The sequence below is a fragment of the Chinchilla lanigera genome, unplaced genomic scaffold (assembly GCF_000276665.1).
Source record: "Chinchilla lanigera isolate Chin_1 unplaced genomic scaffold, ChiLan1.0 scaffold00083, whole genome shotgun sequence".
NCBI classification, from domain to species: Eukaryota; Metazoa; Chordata; class Mammalia; order Rodentia; family Chinchillidae; genus Chinchilla; species Chinchilla lanigera.
Window position 1 is genome coordinate 4274579 of NW_004955484.1, and position 23934 is coordinate 4298512.

The following is a 23934-nucleotide window of genomic DNA, read 5'->3' on the forward strand; positions in this document are numbered from 1 at the left end:
CTATTACAATAGTATTAATACGGAACAATACCCATGCTTACCACCTTAACTAGTGACCAACTTTATGAGACGATAGGGGTGGCCAAGCATTGTGGGGCACACCTCTAATCCCAGCACTCAGGAGGCTGAGGCAGGAGGATTGCTGTGTTCAAGGTCAGCCTGGGCTATATAGTGAGTTCAAGGTCAACCTGAACTACATAGTGAGACCCTGTCTCAAAAAATACATACATACTTAACTCAGCTATTCCCTTTCTAGGTATTTTCCCAGAAGAATTAAAAACATCATACCACAGCAATATATGTGCACCCATGTTTATAGCAACACAATTTGTTATAGCTAAATCTTGGAAACAACCCAAATGCCCATCCACTGAGGAATGAATAAAAAAAGATGTGGTATTGTCATACAATGGAGTATTACTCAGCTATAAAAAAAGATAAACTCGAGGCTTTTGTAGGTAAATGAATGCAACTAGAGACCATACTCATAAGTGAAATAAATCGGACCCAGATGGGTAAACATCATATTGTCTCCTTGGTGTAAGAACCTGAAAGAATAAGTAAAACTCAAAACGTACAAAAGATGATAGGAAAGGGAAAGAAATTGCTCAAAGGAAGGAACAACTGGGATGAGGGAAAGAAGAATAAAGAAAGAAGGCAAAATATAAATATATAAATATAAATATTTATTATACAAAATATAAAATATAAATATAAATATAGAAATACATATGAAAAGCTGTGATAACTGGATTGCTGATGTCTGATGGTATATTTAAAGGAACAGTTAATGCTTAAAATTTTTTATGTTCTGACCAATTTTGTATGCTTATGCAATGGAACTACCATGGCGAATTCCTACCATCTTGTCTAGTGAAACTCTGTATTATCTCTAATGTTTTATCTAATAATTATTTTCTTATTCTTTTTAATGGTTTGAACAATTTTCCATTCTTACATCTGGTAATCTGAGCAACATAGTTGAGGAGAGCGATATGTAATATAACAACCACTGTTAATTTGTATTATTTTGTCTTGAAACCCTGTATCACTTTAAATGTTCTTGCTTTGCTTTGTTTAGTTTGGTATGCTGCTATTGTTCTTTTTTTTTTTTTTTCTCATTTACTACTCTCTTTAAAATAAAACTTAAAAAAATACATACAGACATACAAACAAAAAACCATTGGGATGGATTCACTTTTATGACTAAGTAGAAATCCTAACAGTTCCTCTTTTGGTTTTGAAACAGGGTCTCACTATACAGTTCAGGCTGGCCTTAAACTCACTTTGTAGCCCAGGCTGGCCTTGAGCTCGCAGGGATCCTCCTGCCTCAGCCTCCTGATTGCTGGGATTACAGATGTGCACCACCACACACAGCCTGCAGAGGACATGATTCTTTGAAGAAGACACTTTTGGAAACTAATACTACTCTGCTTCACAACTCACCCTACTTGCTGAAACTGTCTTGTTGTGGGCAAAGGTTAATAGATGTTTACACAATGGGGTGCAGGTCAGAGAAAAGCTAAAAACGTGGAAGCAAAAGCAAAGCTCCTAAAAAGACTCACGAGCTGCTTTGGGTGATTCCACTCTCTCGTCCTATGTTCTGCGCCTGAGCCCTAAGCAACTCAGTGGTGTTCTTCGACAGCGCATGCGCTGGGAGCAGAGGTTGGGGACCGCGCCCTGCATCTGCGCCTGCGCAGCAGTGGGTCTGTTGCGGTGAGATGTTAAGGGCCTCTAGAGTGGAGTTTTTGTGGGCCGTTTGTATGTCGTCCTGTTTGTCTCCTGGAAGGCCTGAGCAAGGTCAGAGGGGAAAAAAGGTGAACTAACAGCTTAGACCCTTTGTCTTTGTCCTTTATAAGTAGTGTTTGTGTTATTTCACGACACACAGCTCTTAACCACAAAGCAACAGAAGTTGTCTGTTCAAAATGCTAAGTTTGGAGGCAGGGACCCCTCTCCGAGCATTTCTTTTCTTTGCTAGAGACCCCCAAGATATGAATGTCTCATCCTTCCTTTGACTTCCATAGGGCTTGGAATTAAAAGTTGAATAAGAGTTGATGTGAAAAAGAAAAAAAAAAAACAAAAAATAAAAAACAGACGCTTACATATACACAGAATGTTCTGGAAGTATGAATCAGCAACTGATTACTGATTTCCTCAGAGAGAAGAAAGTGGGTGGCCTAAGGATGGAAATAGGAAAGAAGGTTGGATTGGTTGATTTGTATTGTTTGAAATTTGTCCAACGTACACCTATTACAGTATTTTTAAGTATTTGAATTCCATGTGGTACATTTATCAAAATGTAGACAGGAAACTGTGAAATTTAGGAGTTCTGAGTAAAATTCTATTAATGATAGAATTACCCGTTCATGGGAAGCTAAAATGTCTTGTGCGAAGCACTGAATCTTCCTGTTTATTTCTGGGCAGAGATCTTTGGGGAAGTAGGACCAAGAGACAGGAAAAGAGGAGTCGGGCATTTGGAAATTTTTCAAAATCATGGCATACAGGAAACTGACATCTTTATCATCTCGATCATTTGTTTTGGATTTGCTGACAAAAATTAAGAGCTACTTTTTAGTATACACTGACTGAATGCGTAGATTTGAAGAAGATATTTGATGTTTATTTTTGTCAAGGTGACTAATTAGGTGTGACTGGCAGGATTGAGATATGAAGTTCCTCTTTTGGTTAAGAAAACTTCCCTTGGTGAGAAATCGCCAGACTGGTTATGGTGTAGTCCTGCCCCTAGCCAACTTTGCAAGATAATTTGGGGCTCCTGCCTCTAAGGGAAGTACTGAGTAAAGAAATTAAACAGGGAACTAGGAAAATTGACAGACAAAACATGCAGGCTGAAAGAAGATCCCAGATAACTTCTTGTGTACTAGTCAAGCTGAACCAGTTTCACTTTGTTCCCCAGTGAGTGGTTAATGGATCTAGGCAAGGAGAGAAATTTAGTACCACAGGTTGAAAGTTGAAAGCATAAAGTTTAAAGCCTCAGGTTGTAATTTGTTATCTTCAAGTTTGCCTGGGTCACAGGTAGAAAGCCAGAGGTTGAACGGCCAAATAAAATATGTAGGGAGCTGTTTCCTAAGTAAATCCAAAAATCGGTACATCTACAAGCAATAAATAAGACTGAGTAGATAATTTATCTATCAAACTGAGGAGTGTCTGGGGATAGAGGATCCCTTGCAAAGGAGGGGGAAAAAAACACATCACAGAGGACCATACTTGATAAAATTTATTTTAAAAAAATAATTTATGTCCTAAGCAAAATAAAAGATCTTATATAATATAAATGTTTCTTAGAAAACATATGAAAAGATAATATAACAAATAGTAAATCAATATTAACATTACAGCAAAAGTGGTAATGATTCTACAAAAATGACAAGGATATTTTTGGACTTTACACAGCAGTATTTCTGGAAGATCCTCTGATTCATATTTCTCTTGAAATATGTTCTCATTTTAAGAAAGCCTGGTGCATAATTAAACTTAGGAAGTTGGTCAATTAAAGGATATTTATTTGCATCACCAAAAGAAAAACCCAGAGTTTTCTGTCAAGGATCCTTTAGTGAATTTCCTATTGTGTTTAGAATATAATTAACCAAATACATGTGTCCCCAACTTTTCAGTTATAACTACTGCAAAAAGTAAGTTAAACCTGAAGTGAGGCAATAATAGAGCTGGGCTTCAGACCTGACTGAAAAGAGTATTCTTAAAGTATGAGGAAATGGTTAAGAATGCAAGTTCTCACAATGTTTTATTTCTTCTGTTCTTATTTTTCATGTCTCAAGGGCTTTCTGTTAATCTCTGTTCACTTGGTACTGTCAGAAAAGAAGGGGAAAGTCCTGGGAGGGTGACAAGTGAATGAATTAGTCATTCCAGCAGAGCAGAGTGGGAGAAGAATCCGGGATTCAGAGTGTGTGTGTGGATGTACTGGGGAAAAGCAAAAATTATCCTGAATTCGGTGTAGTCATTTTGAGGCCCCTCCCCTAGTGGGGATTCCGACTCCCTGAGGAGCAGCAGAGCCCGTTCCAGCCCTCTCTGGAGAAAGGATGAAGGTCTATTTGTCACATTCTTCCTGGCTCCCTTCAGCACAATGGTAGTGCTGCTCACAGAATTCCTGGATCCGGCTGCAAGCTTCTAACATCATCACCTCAGGGACAGTGATCACCACTCGGAAGAAATTTGGGTATTCGAAGCACTGCAAAAAAATAAGAGCCTCTTATTTTCAGAGCATTTGGATCTGGTAGTGGACCCCCCTCCAAAAATAAATGGCCAGGGCTCTAATCAGCAAGAAGCAATGATGCCATTTCATTAAGGGTATCAGTTCATCCAGTCTCATCAGCATACCAAGTAGGTAAATGAGTTAATTTATCTTAAAATGGATGTAGTACAAATCTGATCTAGAATGTTTGGGTGCAATTTCCCATTATAGATAGGATAATAATAGGGAAGAAACAAATTTTAAATAGAAGCCATGAGACACATCAATTTAAATTTTATCAAATAAGAATCCATTTTGGTAAAGGGAGAAAAAGGGTAAGACCCACCTCCTGGACAGCCCCAAGGGCTCGAGAAACACTCAAGCACTCACCTTTCCTGGGAGGCAGTGGACGGACTGCTCAGCAATCAACCGCTCTGTGAACTCCATGTCATTCTCAAACTCTGGGAAATGTTCCATCTCAATTCCAACCTACACCAATAACAGAAGGGAAAGGCAAACTTATCAGAAGGAGGGAAAACAGGCCAATTTCCTAAGCCAGAAATTAGGGCAGGGACTGCTTTAATGCTATCTTAGACTTCTGCTACTATTGATAACTAAGAACTCATGGAATTTTTCTCAGGGAGGAGTGGATATATTACATTTGCATTTGAGTTTATTGAAGAGTCCTTTCCTGGATGCTGATAAATGAAATGGAGAAATAACATACCAGTGTTTCTAAAAAGGAATCAGTTAGCATTAGAGCCAGGCCATTCTTTACTGTATGAGACTGTCCTACTCATTAAAAGATATTTATCAGCCAGATGTGGTGGAGCCTGCCTATAATCCCAACACTCAGGAGGCTGAGGAGGGAGGATTGCTGTAAATTCAAGGCAACTTGGGCTACATAGTGAGTTCAAAGCCAGCCTGAACTACATAGCAAAACCCTGTTTCCAAAAAAATTTTTAAAACAGATTTTATATCCTTGGCTCACAAAATGGAAAAAGAACCTCCTTCCAGTCATCTTCAAAACAAAATTCCCCGAATCTCAAACCGCTCTGGGAAACCAGTATCACGCCCAGTTGTGAACTACAAGCTATGGAAAGCCTCTTACTTGTGCCTTGAACTTCAGTGTATCTACATATATAATGACTCTCTATACTGAGAAGTTCAGTGATTTTACAGGTTTTATGAACACTGAGGTTAGATCACATTGAACAAGGCCTCAGCTGACTGGCTTAGGAGCCTCACCCATGGTCTTTGTGAAAGGCATACACCTGGGACAACCACCCATGGCAGTCTTGCCAACCACCTTCCCTGTACTTTATGACATGCATAGATCTAATGCCTGCTCCCTGCGTACTCACCATAAGGTACATGGCCCCGGAAGGGCAGATTGGCCGGAGTCCAGGTATTGCAGACAATGTCTCATAGCAGAGATCAGCATTAGACTATAAGAAGAGTCAGACATTAAGAATCAAATTTTAAGAAGAAGAAAAATGATGTCATTAAAGTAGAGCCATCGTTGAAGGCCAGTAAGCTAGGTTTGATCTGACATAAGAATCCAAAGAAAAACATCCATAACTTGAAGTTGCTGGCCAGGAGCAGAATGAATTGACAGAAGTAAGAGGAATGTATGGGTTGACACATTGACACCATCACATGATACAGAAGCCCCATACTGGAACAGTATTCCAGAAATGAGGATCAGTTGTTCCTGATACAACCGGAGGCGTTCCCTGACTCCCAAACTCCCCAAGTAAAAGGGCATGAGCTGCTCTTACCTTGAGGAAGCTTAGAGTGTTGTGGTAGAACTCATGAGGGGTGCGACGCAGGATGCTTTTCAGAGCTCCCTGAACAATGGTGCAAGGTCCCAAGATCCGCTGACTCAGCTTCACCAGCCCATCTCGGATCTAGAAGGACCACAGGAAACAGCACATGAAAACCAAGCTGGGGAGAGAAACAACTATTACCATTTTTGTCCAGCAGGTTTCCAAGGACTGTGAACTACAGAGCCAAGAAAGGGGGGGTGGGGTTCCTACCTTCCCACCACTGTGCAAATATATGTTCTAAATGACACATACTGTTTTACCTTATTGTTCTCACCTCATTGCCAAAAATGTCTCTTCGGTCATGGATGAGGATCCAGCCCAGTCTCCAGCCAGGAACCAGCCAGCGCTTGGCCAGCCCTCCACAGGACAGGATAGGAACGCTGGTGCTAAGCGTGGCCAGTGGTTTGTATTTGCAGTCTGAAAATACCTGAAGAGAAGAGGATCTTTCTTACTTTCCTCTGGATGCCATGCCTTCTCACCCACTTCCTCATATCTCAAAGGACAAAGCATCAGATCTACAGGCTTCTTTCTACCCGGAAGCATGATTAGGGCAGGGTCCCATGATTGAATTCCAAGGGTATGCAAAGAGGACTCTCCAAAGACGTTTAATTTGGTGTCTTGTCTGGATTAAAAGAAAATTTTTTTTTTGGTGTCAGGAATCAAACTCAGGACCTTGCACTTGCCAGGCAGGCGCTGTGCCACTGAGCTATACCCCCGACCATAATAGAAATTTAAAATGAGGAAAATGATTCCATTCCTGTGGTATATGCCACTTCATGAAGCTCACTGTAAGGAATTAGTGACTATTTGAATTACAGATTTTAAAATAAAATATGAATCCTCAATCCTTCACCTAATATTCCTGGGTTCTGCTATATTGCAGAAAATGCAAAATTGTTTGAATTTTTACAAAAGGCTACATAACACATATACTATACATTAACATTCCCAGAGCAGTCTAGGATAGTACCTGTCATCAAGACTATTAACATGTCTACCATTTTCCTCACATTCTTAACACATGCACACCCATAAGTGTCATAAATGAAATCTACAAATATGTCCATATTTGTAGATATTGAAACCAAATAAAAGTTTTGAAACCAAATAAATTCTAAGAATCTTTGAGTTGTGAAGTTTTTTGATTTCAGAAAACTGCTATGGAGTCACAGATAGATAGATTAGATAGGTAGGTAGATAGATAGATGATAGATAGATAGATAGATAGATAGATAGATAGATAGTAGACACATATCCATGGATATAGATAATGAGATTACTGTAGTGCTATATCTTAACCCATACTCACCATGTCTCCATAGATCTCATCAGCTAAGATGGGAACACACTGCCTTGCAGCCACTGAAAATAAAAAAAGCATGTTGGAATCATTTTAAATGTGAAAACCTTATCATTTTATGTCCACCTTGTCATACTTTGCTTTGCATTTCACATTGGTGTGTGTAACTGTTAATCCTGATTTGTCAACTTCATTACAGTAAGAAACACATAGTAGATTAGTAAAGCACGCTCCTGGGTATGTCTAGGTGGGTCATGGAAGTGTAACCTTGAGTACTATATATGGTCCCTAGCCAGTTCCTCTCTGACACTGTTCCCCTGCTCTGCTTCCTCGCCTCCACGAACTAAACAGCTTTGCTCCACCACACCTGTCTGCCTTGGAGCCAGCTCAACATGAACTGACTCTCCTGAAACTGTGAACTAAATTAAGCTTTACCTCCTTTAAGTTGAAGGTGTTAGGAATTGTGTTTCTGTGACAGGAAAGCTAACAGAGTATTTGGTCTTCTTCTTTAAAAACTGTAAATTTGGGCTGGGGATGTAAACAGTAGCACAACACTTGTCTAGTATGCATGGGACCCTGCATTCAATCCCCAGCACCACAACTAAATTTTTCTAATACTCTTTCAGACTGCAGAGCCTAGATTTGACATTTAAACAAGATATTTCAAACCCTCTCTTCCACACAATGGGAGTAGTGAAGAAGCAAATATAGGTTAAATAGTTCTTATCCAACATGTTTGGATTAGGGATGCTCTACCTGTATTTACCTTTTCTCCTTCTTTTAGGCAAGACCTACCACTCAAATGCTACACTGTTGATTAGAGATGCAAGTGGAGAGCCAGGGATATAGCTCAATGGTACAAGTCCCTGCCTGGCAAGCCCAAGGTCCTGAGTTGAATTCCCGGTACCAAAAAAAAAAAAAAAAAAAAAAGAAGTAGAGAGGCAAATAGAGCTCCATCCAAAGCTTAGCACTTAGTAAAGGACTCTTTTGTAACTGTAAGATACAGCAAAAGGATTCCATTCTCATCTCCTTCCCTTTGAAGTGAGTCTGCTGGACTCACCTGCCAGAATCTTCTGAAGATGACTCTTACTGAACACTGAGCCACAGGGATTTGATGGATTGTTGATTATGAGACAAGCTGTCTTTTCATCAATCAGAGACTCCATTTGTTTCAGGTCAATTTCCCAAGACTTCTCTGGCTGGGAGGAAGAAAGAGGGAGACTGAAATGGACAATCCTCAATCCGAAGGTGCAGTATAAGTTTGCTTTTGGCCTCAGCCACTCCGTTCCAGACCTGTTTCTGACAGGCAAGGGTCATATATTTTCCCAACATACTAGTTGAACATTTGAGTCTAAAATTTAAAAGTCCCTTACCAATAGATTATAGAGTTTGACCTCAATTCCCATAGATTCAGCCAAAGTTCTGTAGAGAGAAAAACCAGGTCTTGGAACAAGGATGTTTTGCCCTGGGTTGGCCAACACAGCTAAACACAGTTCAATAGCCTGACTGCAGCCGCTTGTCAGAATGACATCCTGTGAAGAGAACAAAAGGTTAATTTTGTTAGGGTTCTCACAAGCGCAGGAGAAAAGAGCTTTGCATTTCACATGTGTGTATGACAGTCAGGTGGATAAGCTGGGAAGAAAGTGAACCATAACACATTCTAAGTGAAGTAGTACGCATAAAGGATGAACTAAACCAAACCAAAAGAAATCAATGTCTAAGTATGTCCACATCTAAATGTTGTTGAGAATGGTGGACACTTAAATAAACAAGTCACTTTTAAAAAGACAAGTTCACTATGACTCAGCAGACTTCCACAGGACAGCTTGGACCAACCTTGAACTTTTTTCTCCTGTCTACTGATTTGCTTTTGGCCAGAATTTGAAGCCTGGCTCTTCTCTGACACACAGATAAGGACACTTATATGATAGGAAATGTCTACCCCACACAGTAACAACAGAGGGAAGGGCAGCATCTAAACTTGGCCCTGCCCTCAATTCAATATGTCATGGGATAGCCAGGCATGGTGGGGCACGCCTGTAATCCCAGCACTTGGGAGGCTGAGGCAGGAGGATCATTGTGAGTTCAAGACCAGCCTGGGCTACAGAGTAAGATCAAGGCCAGCCTGAACTGCATGGCGAGACCCTGTCTCAAAAAAAAAAAAAAATACATCAATATATCATGGGACTTCCATCTTTCTGTCTGAATGCCCCAAGGTGAATGAATGCAGTTACAAATAAAAAAAGGACAGCATTGGCAAATTTTTAAAAATTAAATATTTGATGTTTGTGAATTGTCTTTCAATGATCTTTGGAAGGGAATCAAATCTGGAATGACCTCAGTGTCCTTTAGGCCTCCTTAGGACAGACATGATATGAATTATAGGAGACGTCCTTATCACACTGTGGTGACTTTAAATACAATCATTACTTAGTGGCCCCAAATACATAAGATGTTCTCAGGGGAAATATCCCCAGTCACCTCCCAACCCCCACCCCGCCACAGGCCATTACTCCTTGTGGAACACATATAAGGAAAGGGGATGCAGTTTTCCCTAAATGGATACAGCGCATCAGAACACGTTATATAAGGCTTACCTTAGCTTCCAGGGGTGCTTTGGCAGAGTGGTGGTAGGAAGCAACTGCCTCCCGACTGGATAGGTAGCCTGTAAGGGAAAAAGTGGGAAGAGGGAGCGGAGGAGATTTATTCTTCCGCTGACAGGTGTGCCCTAGCAGGACAGCTAGGGCTTCACACTGCCTGCTATCCCTGCTCAGAACATAGTTTACTAATTTTAGCTCTCAGCCACTATAGGTAAAGACTAACTTTATAATTTATAATTTTTACAACCCCAAATTTATAAACAATAACAAGAAACAGTTCTCCAAACTGTAAAACACCCTGCATTATCTTGATTACTGTGGTTATGTTTTATTCTCTATAAAACAAAGGATTTAAATTATTCTTAAGTTCCTTGTAGGGACTATGCTTTTTCAGAAGTTGTCATGAATGCATTCAATATATGTAGTCAACTTGTGAGTTTTTTAGAATATATAATATGCTTATAGGTATTTTGGTACAAATTTTGTCTTTTAATTATTTTCTTGTACAATATTTCCAAATTTGGCTTATAAGCTTCCAGGCCCGCTATAATGTTTCACAGAACTACTATCCAAAAGACGAGTTAGCAAGACCAGAGGCAATATTTGATTTGTGTTTAATTTAATAGGTTCAAATGGATCTCTTGAAATTATATAAATCAGCCCTTCCTTAATTACTAATAAGAAATAACATATTCTTAGACATCTTATCATCCATATCTTCTTCAGTATGAAACTTGGGTTTGGTTTCCAGGTTGATGCATTTCCCTAATACTTTGGATATTAAAGTCATAAACTTTTCTATAACAATTTTTTGTCTTGAATTTGATTTTTGTTGTACGGAAATTTCTGATAGGTTAATAATCATTGTTGTACAGAAATTTCTGATAGGTTAATAATCATTGTAGTACGGAAATTTCTGATAGGTTAATAATCAACCTAAAAACCATGTCTCTAATATCTCTTTGAAGTAGTTTTTATGATTTTAACTGAAACTCTATTTTCCTTCCACAATAAGAATATGTTCTTTTGTACACATATACACACGGAGGGAGTTGTACAATACTGACATGAAGTAAAAAAAACCACTCATTTTACCAAAACCTTTACAATATAAAGTATTAAATGACAAAAAAAATCAATCAAAATAGGAATCAACAACCTTCTATCCTTCACTTTTTGTTGTGTTGGGGCCTCTTTATCTTAAACAGTTTCAACTGCATGTCAGTGTTAACAATACCATAGGGAAGGAGAAAGAAAGCAAAGGAGCTATTGACATAGGGCAGTAAGTAAATTACTGTGAGCCTAGAGTACTTAGTAAATGCACCGCTCCAGCCAGACTCAAGGCCCGCACAGTAGATCAGTAAGGAAAATCATTATTGGAGGATTAAGTGTGTTTGAGAGCCTAGAAGGCAGTGTCAGCATGCGGAAGAAAGCCAGGAAAGAAGTTAGACTTCGTGTTTACTAATCTGGAGCAACACCTCTGCCCCTAAATCCAAATGGCAGCTTAACCTTAACCTGTCCTTAAGAATGACTAGAATTGCTAGAAATGTAGGGCTGTTAAAAGAACACTAAAGATTTGGAAGCTTCTGGGTATAGTCTCAGGGACTTACCAATGGATGGGGCATAGCCATTGTATTTCCCTGAATCCAGGGCATCCTTCATTGCTTGGGTAACTTCAGGGTCTGTGGGGAGGTTTCCAAACACAGTAGGATCTCCTGTTCATGGAAGGATAAAAACAAAGAAGCCGCCAAAAGATTACCCTCCTGTGTCCGGTACTCAGATTCACCCTCCACTGCCACCTTTTCCAACCAGCCCCTGAGGATGGGAGGTGAAAGGACTTTGTGCCCTCCACCAAGTATCCCCAACTCACCAATTGACAGAGAAATCATGGTTTTGTCTGGGTTTGGCTTCACCTTCATGCTGTCCACAATGGCCCGGATGGGATTTAAGGTCCTGTTGGACATGTCCGAGGGCCTCACTGACCATCTGGCTTTCCTGCCTTTCATTTTTCCTGGTGTGGAGCTTCTGCCACTGATGTTGACGTGCACATCCAGAACTGGGGGAAGGCTGCCACTGTCAGCAGTCTGGATCATATAGGGGTCCATCGCTAGCAAAGCCTACAGGGAAAAAAGGGGGATCCCTGTGAAGGGGTACTGGGAGAACGGCATGCTGTGGAGTCAGGGCCTACATGTGGATCAGAACATCAGGGCAATGTCCCTGGATGTCACAACTCTTCTTTTTTTCTGCTTTCTCTTGGAGAATAGCTTTATTATGAGCAAGAAGAATTTTAAGACTTTTTGCTGAGATGGAAAATAAGCAAGAACCTATTCTACAATATTAACAGCATTCAGTTGAATTCTTACCTACCGTGAGTAGGATTTACAGTGTGCAAATGTAATCCCTGCAAAAGCTTAACCACACTCTATACAAAACCAAGAGTGGGCACAGTGGCACATGCCTGTAATCCCAGCACTCTGGGAGGCTGAGGCAGGAAAATCAAAAGTTTGAGCCCAGATGGGGCAAATCAGTGATTTAGTGAGGGCCGGTCTCCCCCACCCAAAAAAAAATGTCTGGGGATATAGTTCAGTGTGAAAGCTCAGGGTTCAATCCCCAGTACCAGAAAAAAAAAAAAAAAAAGACAAAGTCACTAGCACATGTTCTCCCTCCTTTCCACGCAGAGATTCCAAGAAAGGGCTTCCCTAATCCTTCAACACTCTTGCCCTGACAGGAAGCTAGTAAAGGTAAGTGTCTCACAACCATGGGCAGAAAAAGAAGTCAGTACATCAGAAAGGAAAATTTGCAGTCATCACCACCAGATAGCTGATGCATGGGGTTTACCTTCCACCTCCAGGAGAAGCACTCTCTAGTAGTCAAACCTGAAAGCTCACCAGTTCGTCTCTGACAAGTCACCGTGGCAATGAACTCAAGGACAAATCCTGACTTCTGAAATAGTCTCCACTAATGGGCGTTGGGCCTGATACTTTTATGCTATTGGCTTGAGGTGAGAGCTAAGCCCGCCTGTGCACCTCTTCCCCTGATTCCCTCCCACCCTTCTGCTTTTCACCCCTAACCCTGCTGCCACCCTCCAATCAGGAATTTGTCCATCCTTCAAACAACTGGAATTATCTGTTAACCCTTTTCCAGGCACTTGATGAGATGTTTGAAAAGACTGTTGGAAGTTAGTTAAGATTACAGTAAGGGTGTGTGTGTGTGTGTGTGTGTGTGTGTGTGTAACTAGGATCAGACCCAGGACCTCACTTGTGTTAAGCAAGTACTCTACTACTAAGCTACATTCCCAAACTTTTTTATTTTTTATTTTGCGACAGAGTCCCACTATGTTGCTTAGGCAGGCCTCCAACTCTCAATCTTCCTGCCTCAGCCCCCCAAGTAGCTGGAATTACAAGGATGCACCACCACACCCAGTTATGTAGGTAATTATTTAAAGGTCTTTTCTATTACAAAACAATTTGTTAAAATATTGACAGTTTGGAAATACATAAAGTGAGAATCCTCCCTTTCATCCCTCCTTGCTCAAGAGTAGGCATTGGTAATGATTTGGGCCTTTCTATCCATTTTAGCAAAATGACAGGTAGATAGGTAGATAGATAGATGATAGATAGATAGACATATAAATAATAGAAAGATAGACAATAGATAATGATAGATACATAATTTTATAGATTTTCAAAACACAACATCATGTTCTACATCTTGTTTGGCAGCATTTTTTTTACTTTCTACACTCAGATTCCTTTCCTTAGCAGTCAACAAAGTTTTGAACTTCAGTTAGAACAAATTGGGCAGCTGAAATAAATAAAGGGCCTTTCAACAAATAAAGGTGCAAGGCCACCAAGCAGCCCAAATTTGCAACATTATCCTTACACTCTGAAATCTTCTTCATGTACCTACTACGGAGATACTGGAAGAACAAGATGCCAGGCGGCGTCTACACAAAACAAAAGCAGGCCCAAGGCCCATAGCAGGAGCCCCAGCAGTCCTGTGAGCCCATGAAAAGCATCTCCCCTCAAAGGCTGAGACAAAGATCAGAGACTCACGGGGCTCAGATCCTATCTGTTTCATTGTCAAGACACATAGAATTGTTACCAGCATTCTTTCTAACTATCTACTTTTCAGAGACTTGAGTCTCCTGTGGGCTTAAATAACCTTTTGCTTTTGCGGACATTCCATCTCTTAGAGCACTTTCCAGAACTCATCTAATGCATCCTCTTCCCCACGCCAGGAAATCAAGGGGCTACTGCTTCATTTTACCAGTGCAGAAGTATAAGTACCAGGTGAGGGGGAGATCCCAACCCTTCCATTCACAGAGAATTTAAGTCCTAATACTTAAGCCTGGATCCTGAAGCTCAACAATAGGGCTACTCAGTGTCAAGAAGCAAATGCATAGCCATGTCTCTGGGACACACAAAGACACAAAGAAGGACACATTGAGTCAGCTCTGCCATGTGGTCTGACACCTATGCCCAAAGTACCCTTGTAGACAAGAATGTACCTCATAGGCTGGACAGGACTGACCTCGACGGAGTCACTCGCAGAGTGAGAACATGGCATTGTGTGCAGATCACATAGATTTTGCCAAGAGGGAAAATCAGTCTCTTCTACATGCTTGAGCATCCTCTGACTGTTTGAAACAGATGTATTTAGGAGGGGAAAAAAAGCATTTACCATCCCCACCATCATTCTCAGCTATCAGAGTGCCTTTTATACACGGTCACTTTTTACATTTATTACTGTTTATGTTTGTGAATTGTCTGTTCATGCCCCTCACCCATCTCTTGAGGAAGGACTGTCTTTCTCTGTGCTAAGACCTTGGTGTAGGGCACAGCCATAAGGCAACAGAACAGCTGCTGTGGGGTCATGGGCCGGCCTCCCCTGTCTCAGCCTGGCTCTGCTTCAGGTTTACAGATCAAAGGACATTGAGCAGTACAGGATTTTGGCAGGTGGTCCTGCAAACAGTGCTGCTGACGCAGAATCTGTAGAGCCGAGGGGGTGTGATGGGCCTGCAGCATCAGGAGGTCACTGCCGTGGACACACCCTCACCCCGCTTCAGTCACCAACAACAGAGCCTAGGTCAGAAGAAAAAACAGATAGAGCAAACAAGTCTTCAGAAAGCAGACAGAGCAAAGGGAGAGGACCCAACTTTACTTAGGGAGCTTCGCTGACACCGGATGAACTCGAGAATCAGGGCCCATACACTTAGGCACACAGAGTGCTGCTCCCACAGCTGCCAGAAGGACCTTTCATTTAAAAACCAAACAAGGACTTCCAGCAATTTTTTTCTTAAGTATTAAAGTATTGTGTTTTCCACAAAAAAAGTATTTTTTAAATTTTTGCAAGTTGTAGTAAAAACCATGACATTAAATTTACCATCTTAGCTGCTCTTGAATGTATAATTTCGGTAGTTTATGCATAATCACATTGTTGTGTCACAGATCTCCGGAACTTTATCATTTTGTAAAACAGAAACCATGAAACCGTAACCATTAAACACTTAATTCCCTTTCCCCTCCTCCCCAGTCTATGAAAAGTCATCTTTCTATTTAGAATAAAAATACATTTTTAAGTAATTTGACCATCCAGAGATAACCACTGTTTATCATTTTGTCCACAACTAACATTTTGAAATTCCTATACTTCCTAGGTATATATTCATATGTTTTATATATGAGAGTTTCATATTCCATGGGCCTCATTTGTAGAATATATTGTGAACGTTTTCTTAAGACCGTATCAATTTTTGTAAATTTGCTTTTAATAGTTACCTACAACCCCAGGCCTTCGGTTTTATAAAGGTGCTTCCCTGCCCTTCTTTCCTCTGCCCATGCAGGTTGGACATCCACCTCATACCACGCAGTCTTGGACACACTGTGCCTAAATCAATAATCTTCATATCACTCCAGAAGAAGCGCCTGTCTCATCTCTACCTTTACTTGGACAAAAAAATAAGTCCCTTAGGTAGTCAGTGTTGAGTTGGAGCCCAAGCCTCAAAATCTGGCTCCAGATTCCAGAAACTCTAATCTGCCTTTCTTTGGAGGACAGAGTGGATTGAGAAACATAGCCCCAGCCAGATGTGGTGATGCATACCTGTAATCCCAATAATCGGGAGGCTGAAGCAGGAGTATCATGAGTTTTAAGATAGGCTGCGCTATATAGCAAGTTCAAGACTGGCCTAGACAACATAGTAAGACCCTGTCTCAAAAGAAGGAGGGAGAATTTTCCCAGGGAAAATCTTAAAAAGGGAGGGGGGAGCCAAACAAGAAAAACCTCAGGGAAATAATGTATTAACTATATGGGTCAGGCATGGGCCATTCATCTGCCTTTTATTGGTCCTCAATTGTTACGTTGTATCTTTCCATACTGAATGGTCATCCTTATCATTTAATTCAGGTACAGAAGAATAGGTGTGTTTCACCTTCTCTAGTAGACTGAAGCAGTAAGGAACATTCTTTTCACTCTCAATGTCCTCCTTCATGTCCAGCACCATGCTTTGTACAAGCCACATTTGAAACTTTTTCACCAGTTGCCAGTTAGTAGTACATGAACCAGAGGGAAAGGAATGGTGGAAGGAGTGGTAAGAGAGGAAACCAAAGTCCTGTGTATTTATAGAAGGTGGGGCGTGGAATTCAGGAAGGATTAGGAGATAGGTTGGACTTTGATAATTTATAATGCCTTACATTTACAGAGCACCTTGATAATGTTTGAGCTCACATTGTCTACATTATCTCATGTAATTCTCTCTCTCTCTCTCTCTCTCTCTCTCTCTCTCTCTCTCTCTCTCTCTCTCACACACACACACACACACACACACACATACCATGACATAGACAAGAAAAAAGCTGTTAGACTATAGAGCTAAACCTGGTTAAACTTCCTTTTCTTAAATTAAACTTTTTTTTTAGAAAAGTTTTAGATGTATAGAAGAGTTGCAAAGACAAGTACCGAGTTCCCACATATGCCTTACCAGTTTCTCCCTATTTTTACCCCCTCATATAATCGTGACCCAACTAAGAGACAAATACTGGCCTATTCATATTAAGAAAACTCCATCCTTTACTCAAGTTTCACTAATTTTTCTCCTGACATCTTTTCCTCTTCCAGCATCCCATTCAGGATACCACTTTGCAGTCAGTGTTCATGGCTCCTTAATCGCTTCCTACTGGGGATCGTTTCTTAGACATTCCTGGTTTTTCACAACCTTGGAAGTTTTGATGTAGAATGATCCTCACTTTGGGTTTGCCTGGTGTTTTAGAAAGAGGTACGGGTTCGGGAAGGACCACTTGAGTTTATGGTCACTCACTTTACATCAGAGCTTGAGAGGTTAATAAAGAAATAAAACCCTCATCTGTTTGCTGATTGAGATGCCCCTGGCCACCTCTCTCATGAGCTTAGCAAATAACACCAGTATGTTTGCTTTGTGCTTTGCATAACCATCCATGCCTATTAACTCAGCCATTTTTCTCCAGTCGGAACTTGGTGTTCCTTCATTTGTGCATAGCTGGAAGCTTCGTCTCATTCCAGTTCTTAGCATCCATCAAGGAGCACACTGTGACTGCTTTGACTAATGGAAGTTGGAGGAAGGGCCGCGGTGACAGTTCTGAATATGAGGCCACTTTCCTGACAGTCTTAGCTGTCTGTTCCTAGGACCCTGACCTCCGTGTGAGAAGTCCACTTTACTTCGCTGTAGAGAGAGGACACAGAGAGGCCCTGAGGTACCAGGCAAGTAAATGAGGGAGCCGTCTGGGCTGTCCAGGCTGTCTGAGCCCGCAGATGACACCAGCTCATGATGACTGCGACTGCGTGAGAAATCCCAAGTAAGGTCCACCTGGTTATTCCCAGTAAACACTCAGAACCAGAAGAGATCACAAATGACAGATTTTATACCAGCACACCTTTGCATATGGTCGCTTCAGTAAACTCTTCAAATTGCTTCGTTTGCTGGCACTGTTCCCTGAAGGGACCCCATATATGGCAACCAAAAGTGTCTGGCAATGAAAATCCCACCTCTGATTTCTAACCAGGATGATAGAACCCTATGAGTAATAGGGTTGGAATAATCCTGGAAGGCCACCAGTTTCAAGCCGTGCATCCTGTGTACATGAGTCTCTCTCCACCCTGTCTTAATCACAGGACCCCAGGTACCATTTTGGGACTTTTCAGAAGCCACTTTCAAGAGCAGATGTGGCAGGATAGGCCATTCTGCTGCAGACTGAATTATCTATATTTTTGAGATAACATTATTTTCTTTTTTGCAGACTAAGCAAGATTGGTTTTTCATAGCTTCCTCACAGGTGCTACAATTGGTCAACCTGGGCTGGGGATATAGCTCAGTGGCACAAGCGCCTGCCTGGCAAGCACAAGATCCTAAGTTCAATCCCCAGTACTGCAAAAAAAAAAAATTGGTCAACCTTTACATTTTTTCCTTGTCCTTTCTGGAAAGATTTCATAGATATTGGCACTCAAAACGAAATCTAAATCTTCTTGTAACTGGTCATGGTGGCACATACCTGTAATCCCAGCACTTGGAAGGCTGAGGCAAGAGGATCGTTCTGAGTTTGAAACCAGCCTGGACCACAAAGTGAGTTCAAGGCCAGCCTGAACTGCGTAGTGAGACCTTGTCTCAAAAAGACAAAACATAAATAAATAAATAAATAAATAAAATCTTGTAAAAGTCTAATTAGTCTTATAAATAAGAGTTGTATTTATAAATATAGAGAGGGGAGAGAGAGAAAGAGAGAAAGGAAGAGAGAGAAAATTGGATGATTCTTTTCCCATCAAGCCTGATTTTTAAGTAGTCAACTAAGATGATGATTTAAATACTAATGGCATAAAATATAAAACTGCTGATGCATTATGTTCCCTGAGTTTAGGATTTCAATCCTTTAGCTTTAAACTCAGGCCTCTGTTTTCCCCTGCAGTGAGAGTTTACAACTATGTGACAGCGCTGTTCATGAGGAAAAGTATCTAGTTGTACCACACCACAAACTCAAGCACCCGCAGCTGCTGTCTGAGTGGGTAATGCAGGGTCAGCCTTCCACATAAGGCAGGCCCCGAGTCTGGCTTCCACGCTGCAGAAAGTCCTGAGTTATTTCCATGGTCTGCAGTTCTGTAGCATGTGGTTGGCCAAGAAGCACAGAATGTTCCAAAGGCTAAAGAATTTACCTCCCTGTCCCAGTGAGGCCTCAAGGCCACTCCTTTCCTATTTTGTCTGGCAACAAATGCCAGAGGTGATGCAACTCCGCAACCTTTATCCAGATTCACTGCTGGGATCTGTGAAGGGGAGAGAGCCATCAATGGGGGCCAAACCACAGAGAATTACCCAAGTCTGGAACATCAAGTTCCCACAGGACCATGAGAAAAACAAAGATGAGATGCAATGGGATTTGGGGGGTTTGAGAAAAGGGCCATGGAGTGCATCTCTCTTTCAGGGAGAGGATTGCTAGAGAGACAATGGATAGAGTAGGACAGGATGGATAGGAAAGAGAGAAGAGGATTCAGGTTTGAACCAAGATAGACATGGGTAGGTGGGACTGTGTGCCTACCTGTCCCTTAAAGCCCTCTACAACGGGAGTCCTGTTACCAAGTTTCATCAATAAACTCATGTAATAAGTGTGTATGAACTTGTCTACAGTTGCGAAGGCAGCAAGCCAAGTCCACACTTTGATGGAGCTGGTGTTCCTGTTGGGGAAGAGAAGGAGGGGACCAAGAAGCCTATGTTGGGAAAGATCAATGTGTAAAAACAAAAAAGCAAGGTGTGGCATCAGAAGCAGCAGTACTGCGCATGACTGTTAGAATGCCCCCTGCCCAGATAGTGAAGGTGAGTGGGAGATAGGAACGGAGGAAGGGGATGGGTCCTGTGGGGCTGGGAGATCAGCATGGCAGGCAGAAGGAGCAGCAAGAGCAAACACCTTAAAGTAGACTGCGCTTGGCAGCGTACTTGGCAGGGTCCAGCAGGCTGGTAAGGGATGAAGTCAGAGAGCAAGTGCTTTAGTTGTGCTGCTAAAAGGATGAACCAGAGCTGTTGATTCAACTCGGGACAACCTGGGCCCATAGCAGCAGCTGCTATCGAAGGATGCCTTCCAGCATGACATACGAGAGAACATGTCTGCTACAGCACCAACCTGACTTAGAAATTAGAATAAAATCCACAAAAGCTGTGTGCCTTTGAAAGAGAGCAAACAGAGTCACACTGCTCTGCAGTAGTTGGGCTCAAACCCATGGGACCAGAAATGCAGATGAGAATTAAGGGACTGTCCTTCTGGTTGAGTCTGCATAGAACTAAGGCTCTGTAGCCCCCACAAGGACTTTACATGTACCCTGTTCCACCTTATCCAAAGGACTTCAAATGCAGCCTGTCCCATGGCCCTTATCTGAGGATCCTGCTGAGAAATGTTTTTGAGAACATTGATTTCAGTAGTAAGGCTGTGGGATCCTGAGGGATTCTACAAGAAGAATTTGAAAGTTATTAAGTTATTAATTGATTTTAATGCTCTACCCTTGAAATTATTTCTGTACCAGTAGACTACTAGGTTATGGGGTTCCTCTATTCAGGCAGTGTACAAATGGTGAATTGGGCAGTCATAAACTGGAAGCAGGTCATCTGGGGCCAACTTGATCCCATCCCACCCAAGTGCTGGGGCTGGATTTCTCCCATCCAAGTGAAAGTAACCTCCTTCTTTTCTCTTCCCCACTCTCCACCTCAAGTTCTGGGTCCACCTTCCATGTTCTGGGCTTAATGAGTGTCCTGGCCATTGAAGAGCTAGGAGTCATGGGAAGGAAGTTAATGAGCCTCCAGTTTCCGTCTCTAAGGTGGAAAGTCATTTGTAGGAAGGTTAGGGAAGGGCAGGATGAGCAGCAGATTTCTCAGCTCCACATCCTTCCCCACCTCCCAATCAGGATGGTTCTGCTTTTTCCTCCGGTTCTATCTTTTCAATGCATTGCACATAGATTAAGTGTACTCCTCCTTCATTCAATTGCCAAAAGCCTTTTCCTTCTCCTAAAGAAAAGAGAATAAGGGGCTGGGGATCTAGCTCAGCAGCACAGCGCCTGCCTGGCAAGCACAAGGTCGTGAGTTCAATTCCTGGTACCAGAAAAAAAAAAAAAAAAGAGAGAGAATAAAAGGCTCAGACTTTCACACAATTATCTCTAAAAGGCACTTCAAGAATCCTTTCTAGGATGTTCTTGCTTTGATTTGTTTATGTTGGTGATACTGGTATCCTGCTACCATTCTATTTTTTTGTTTGTTTGTTTCTCATTTACTACTCTCTTTAAAATAAAAAAATAAAAATAAATTACATTATACAAGTGCTTCTCAACTGATGGTCAGGGTACATCCCAGTAAATCCATCGTAAGTTGAAAGTACCATTAAATCAAAAGCATCTAACTGATCATCATAGTTTAGCAATGCAATACACTGCAGTGTATCAGTTTTTACACTTGTGATTGTGTGGTTGATGATAGTTTAGGAAAAGATCAAAATTAAACAATCCTTTCTAGATGCCACAGGTTGAGCATAACTCTTCCTCTGTGACAATGGTCCTCACCTTCCCCGTGAGCTGGTACCTCTTGGATGCCTCTGGCAGAGGAAGGTCACAGATGAAAAAAAGAGAAAAGTACTTTAATGCCACTTCAAAGTCACTTTGGATGATTCATTACAATAAAATTTGTTTGTTGCTGTTATACAAGTGGCCACTTCTTGAGAGTTCCATTAAAATAACAGCTTCTCCCTTATTCTCTTTCAGATGTGTCCACTGCATTGGAAAAAGGTTTGGAAGTTTCTTATTGTTACCTCACACACTGTTCGTGTATGCACTTCTAAGGAAAGCAATCCAACTCCTAACAAATGAAATAAAAACTATATTCACACACAAATCTATCGGTGAATGTTTACAGTGATTTTATTCATACTTGTCAAAAACTGGAAACAGACTCAATGTCCTTCAGCGAGTGAATGCATAATACACAAATTGTCATACATCCGTCTAGTGGGATATAGTAACACTCCCTGATTTCACTTGGCATGGTCTCAGCTTCCCGAAGTCAGCCGGGGCATTGTATCATCCCACCTCACCATCAGGAAAAGGGCAGGCATGGTATCATAAGACGGTATTCTGGAGAGACCACAATTCATGTGTTTTTTACATCACAGGACATTGTTATAATTGTTTATTAGTTATTAACCTTTTTCTGTGCCAAATTTATAAACTTTATCAGAGGTATGTAAGTACGGTATAAGTGAAAACCATAATATACAAGGGATGATCAAAAAAATAAAATAAATGCTGCCGCTAAGTGCTACCCAACAGAAATGCAGGGCTCCTCAGTAAATAAAACTGTGTGGCAAGTTTCACAGTGCTCAGGGCAGACTGTCGGTTACGAGCTACCGTTTCGAAAATGTGTGTTTTCAAGTGTGCTGCAAGTCATAGATCACAAACAACATGGTAACATAAAATTGTGCTTCAAACTCCAAAAAATAAAAATGTGTTAAAGAAATGCAGTACATAAAATGTTAAAATTAGTGTTTGGTTGCTACCGTGACCAGGAAGTCGATTCACAAGTGGTCCAAGCTATTTAGTAATAGTTGTGTATTGGCTGAAGACGAGATTGTGACATCCTTCAGCATCAAAAGCCCAAGAGAATGTTGAAGAGTAAGCAAAATGATTCCATCAAATAGATAATTATTAGGAGGATGATTTGAACATGAGGCAACTGAGAATAAAACTTGTTCCATATGGTGTTTTGGCTGTTGAATAAAAGCAACAGCACTTGTCCGTTTCATCGGAGTTGCATGAGCTGCAGCTTCCAGCTTTTTAAGAAATGTCATCATGGGAGATAAAACTGTGGTTATGATGCTGAAACCAATTTTCAGGGTTCCTAATGAAAATCACCCAGTTCTCCTCCTGTGAGAAAAGTGTGTCAAGATCTAATATCAAGATGATGTTAGGGTTTTTTTCCACCTTAATACAATCGTGCAATCTGAGCTTGGACTTGGGAACACTTTGGTGAACCCTGAATATTATTAAGGGCTTCTTAGAACATTTAAGGAACAATGTACATAGAAAATGGCCTGAGAAATGGGCAAACTGTTTCATCATCCATCATGACAACACTCCACGTCACACATCGCTTCTGGTACTGCAATTTCTGTCAGAAACATTACAGGGTGTCCTCATCCACCTTACTCACCAGATCTGGCACCATGCTCTTCAAAATAACCATGAAAAGTAAGCATTTTGGATAGATTCAGAACTTTGAGGCAGCCACCAAGTGACAACTAAAGGCATTCTCAAAAAAGACTTCCAGAACTGCCTCAGAAAATGGGAAAAAATGATGGGATAAATGTGTTTGGCTCCATTCCTGGTAATCCCCCAAATGTGTCTGACTCAAGGGAGAGAATTTTGAGGGAAATTAATGGCAATGCCTCTTTAATTATGATAATTTTTTTTTTTACAAATTTAAGCATTCACCATTTATTTTGATCACATCTCCTGTAAAGGGTTCAGTGTCAAGGCTTCAGGCACCCTCTGAGAGTCATGGAATGCACCCCTTTCAGATAAAGAGGGAGCTGTACTACTCAGCAATAAAAAGAAATGAACTACCAGTGCACATGGCAACAAGAGCAATGCATTAGACTACATAAAACAAGCCAGACTCAAAGGAGCACAGAGAGTGTGAGTTCACTGGCATATTATCCTGGAAAAGGCAAAACTACAGGCCTAGAAAATGCAAATATGTCAGGGGTTTCCCAGGGGTGGGGAATGGAAGAGGGTGGCTCCAAGAGGCATGGGGGGAGTTGAAGAATGAGTTCTGTTATGACCATAGTTCTGACTACCTGATCATATTCACACGATAAAAACTATGCCCTGAACACTAAAGATAATGAACTCTACTGGTTTTTTTACATTACACCTTAATTTTTAAAAGGAACAAGAAAAGGTCATCTCCTATGGAGGATCACCTCAGCAACTCTCCTTGAAAGAGGA

At 41.2% G+C, this 23934-nt stretch overlaps 1 protein-coding gene across 2 annotated transcripts; it reads right to left on the reverse strand.

Moving 5' to 3' along the window:
- Positions 1-3504: 3504 nt before the first annotated feature.
- On the reverse strand, positions 3505-12957 carry Tat (tyrosine aminotransferase). 2 transcript variants are annotated; one of them, XM_005403509.1, is made up of 12 exons: positions 12825-12957; positions 11807-12053; positions 11547-11651; positions 9934-10001; positions 8710-8868; positions 8397-8535; positions 7346-7398; positions 6311-6463; positions 5989-6117; positions 5572-5655; positions 4598-4696; positions 3505-4204 (listed from the first exon to the last, which is right to left on the reverse strand). In XM_005403509.1, exons 2-12 carry the CDS (start codon positions 12039-12041, stop codon positions 4064-4066), a joined length of 1365 nt encoding a protein of 454 aa, XP_005403566.1. In that variant the 5' UTR covers positions 12042-12053; positions 12825-12957; the 3' UTR covers positions 3505-4063. The 2 variants fall into 2 exon arrangements, with proteins under 2 accessions (XP_005403566.1, XP_005403565.1); XM_005403508.2 differs by having other exon boundaries at positions 12775-12957.
- Between the last annotated feature and the right edge of the window lie 10977 nt (positions 12958-23934).

Bases quoted from the DNA above. Each gene is read 5' to 3' on its own strand.
- Tat (XM_005403509.1), bottom strand. From the start codon at position 12,041: ATGGACCCCTATATGATCCAGACTGCTGACAGTGGCAGCCTTCCCCCA. The intron at 8,869-9,933 runs GTAAGCCTTATA...TTCTCTTCACAG, and splicing joins AAGCACCCCTGGAAGCTAAG to GATGTCATTCTGACAAGCGG. The intron at 6,464-7,345 runs GTGAGTATGGGT...TCTTCTCTTCAG, and splicing joins ATGAGATCTATGGAGACATG to GTATTTTCAGACTGCAAATA.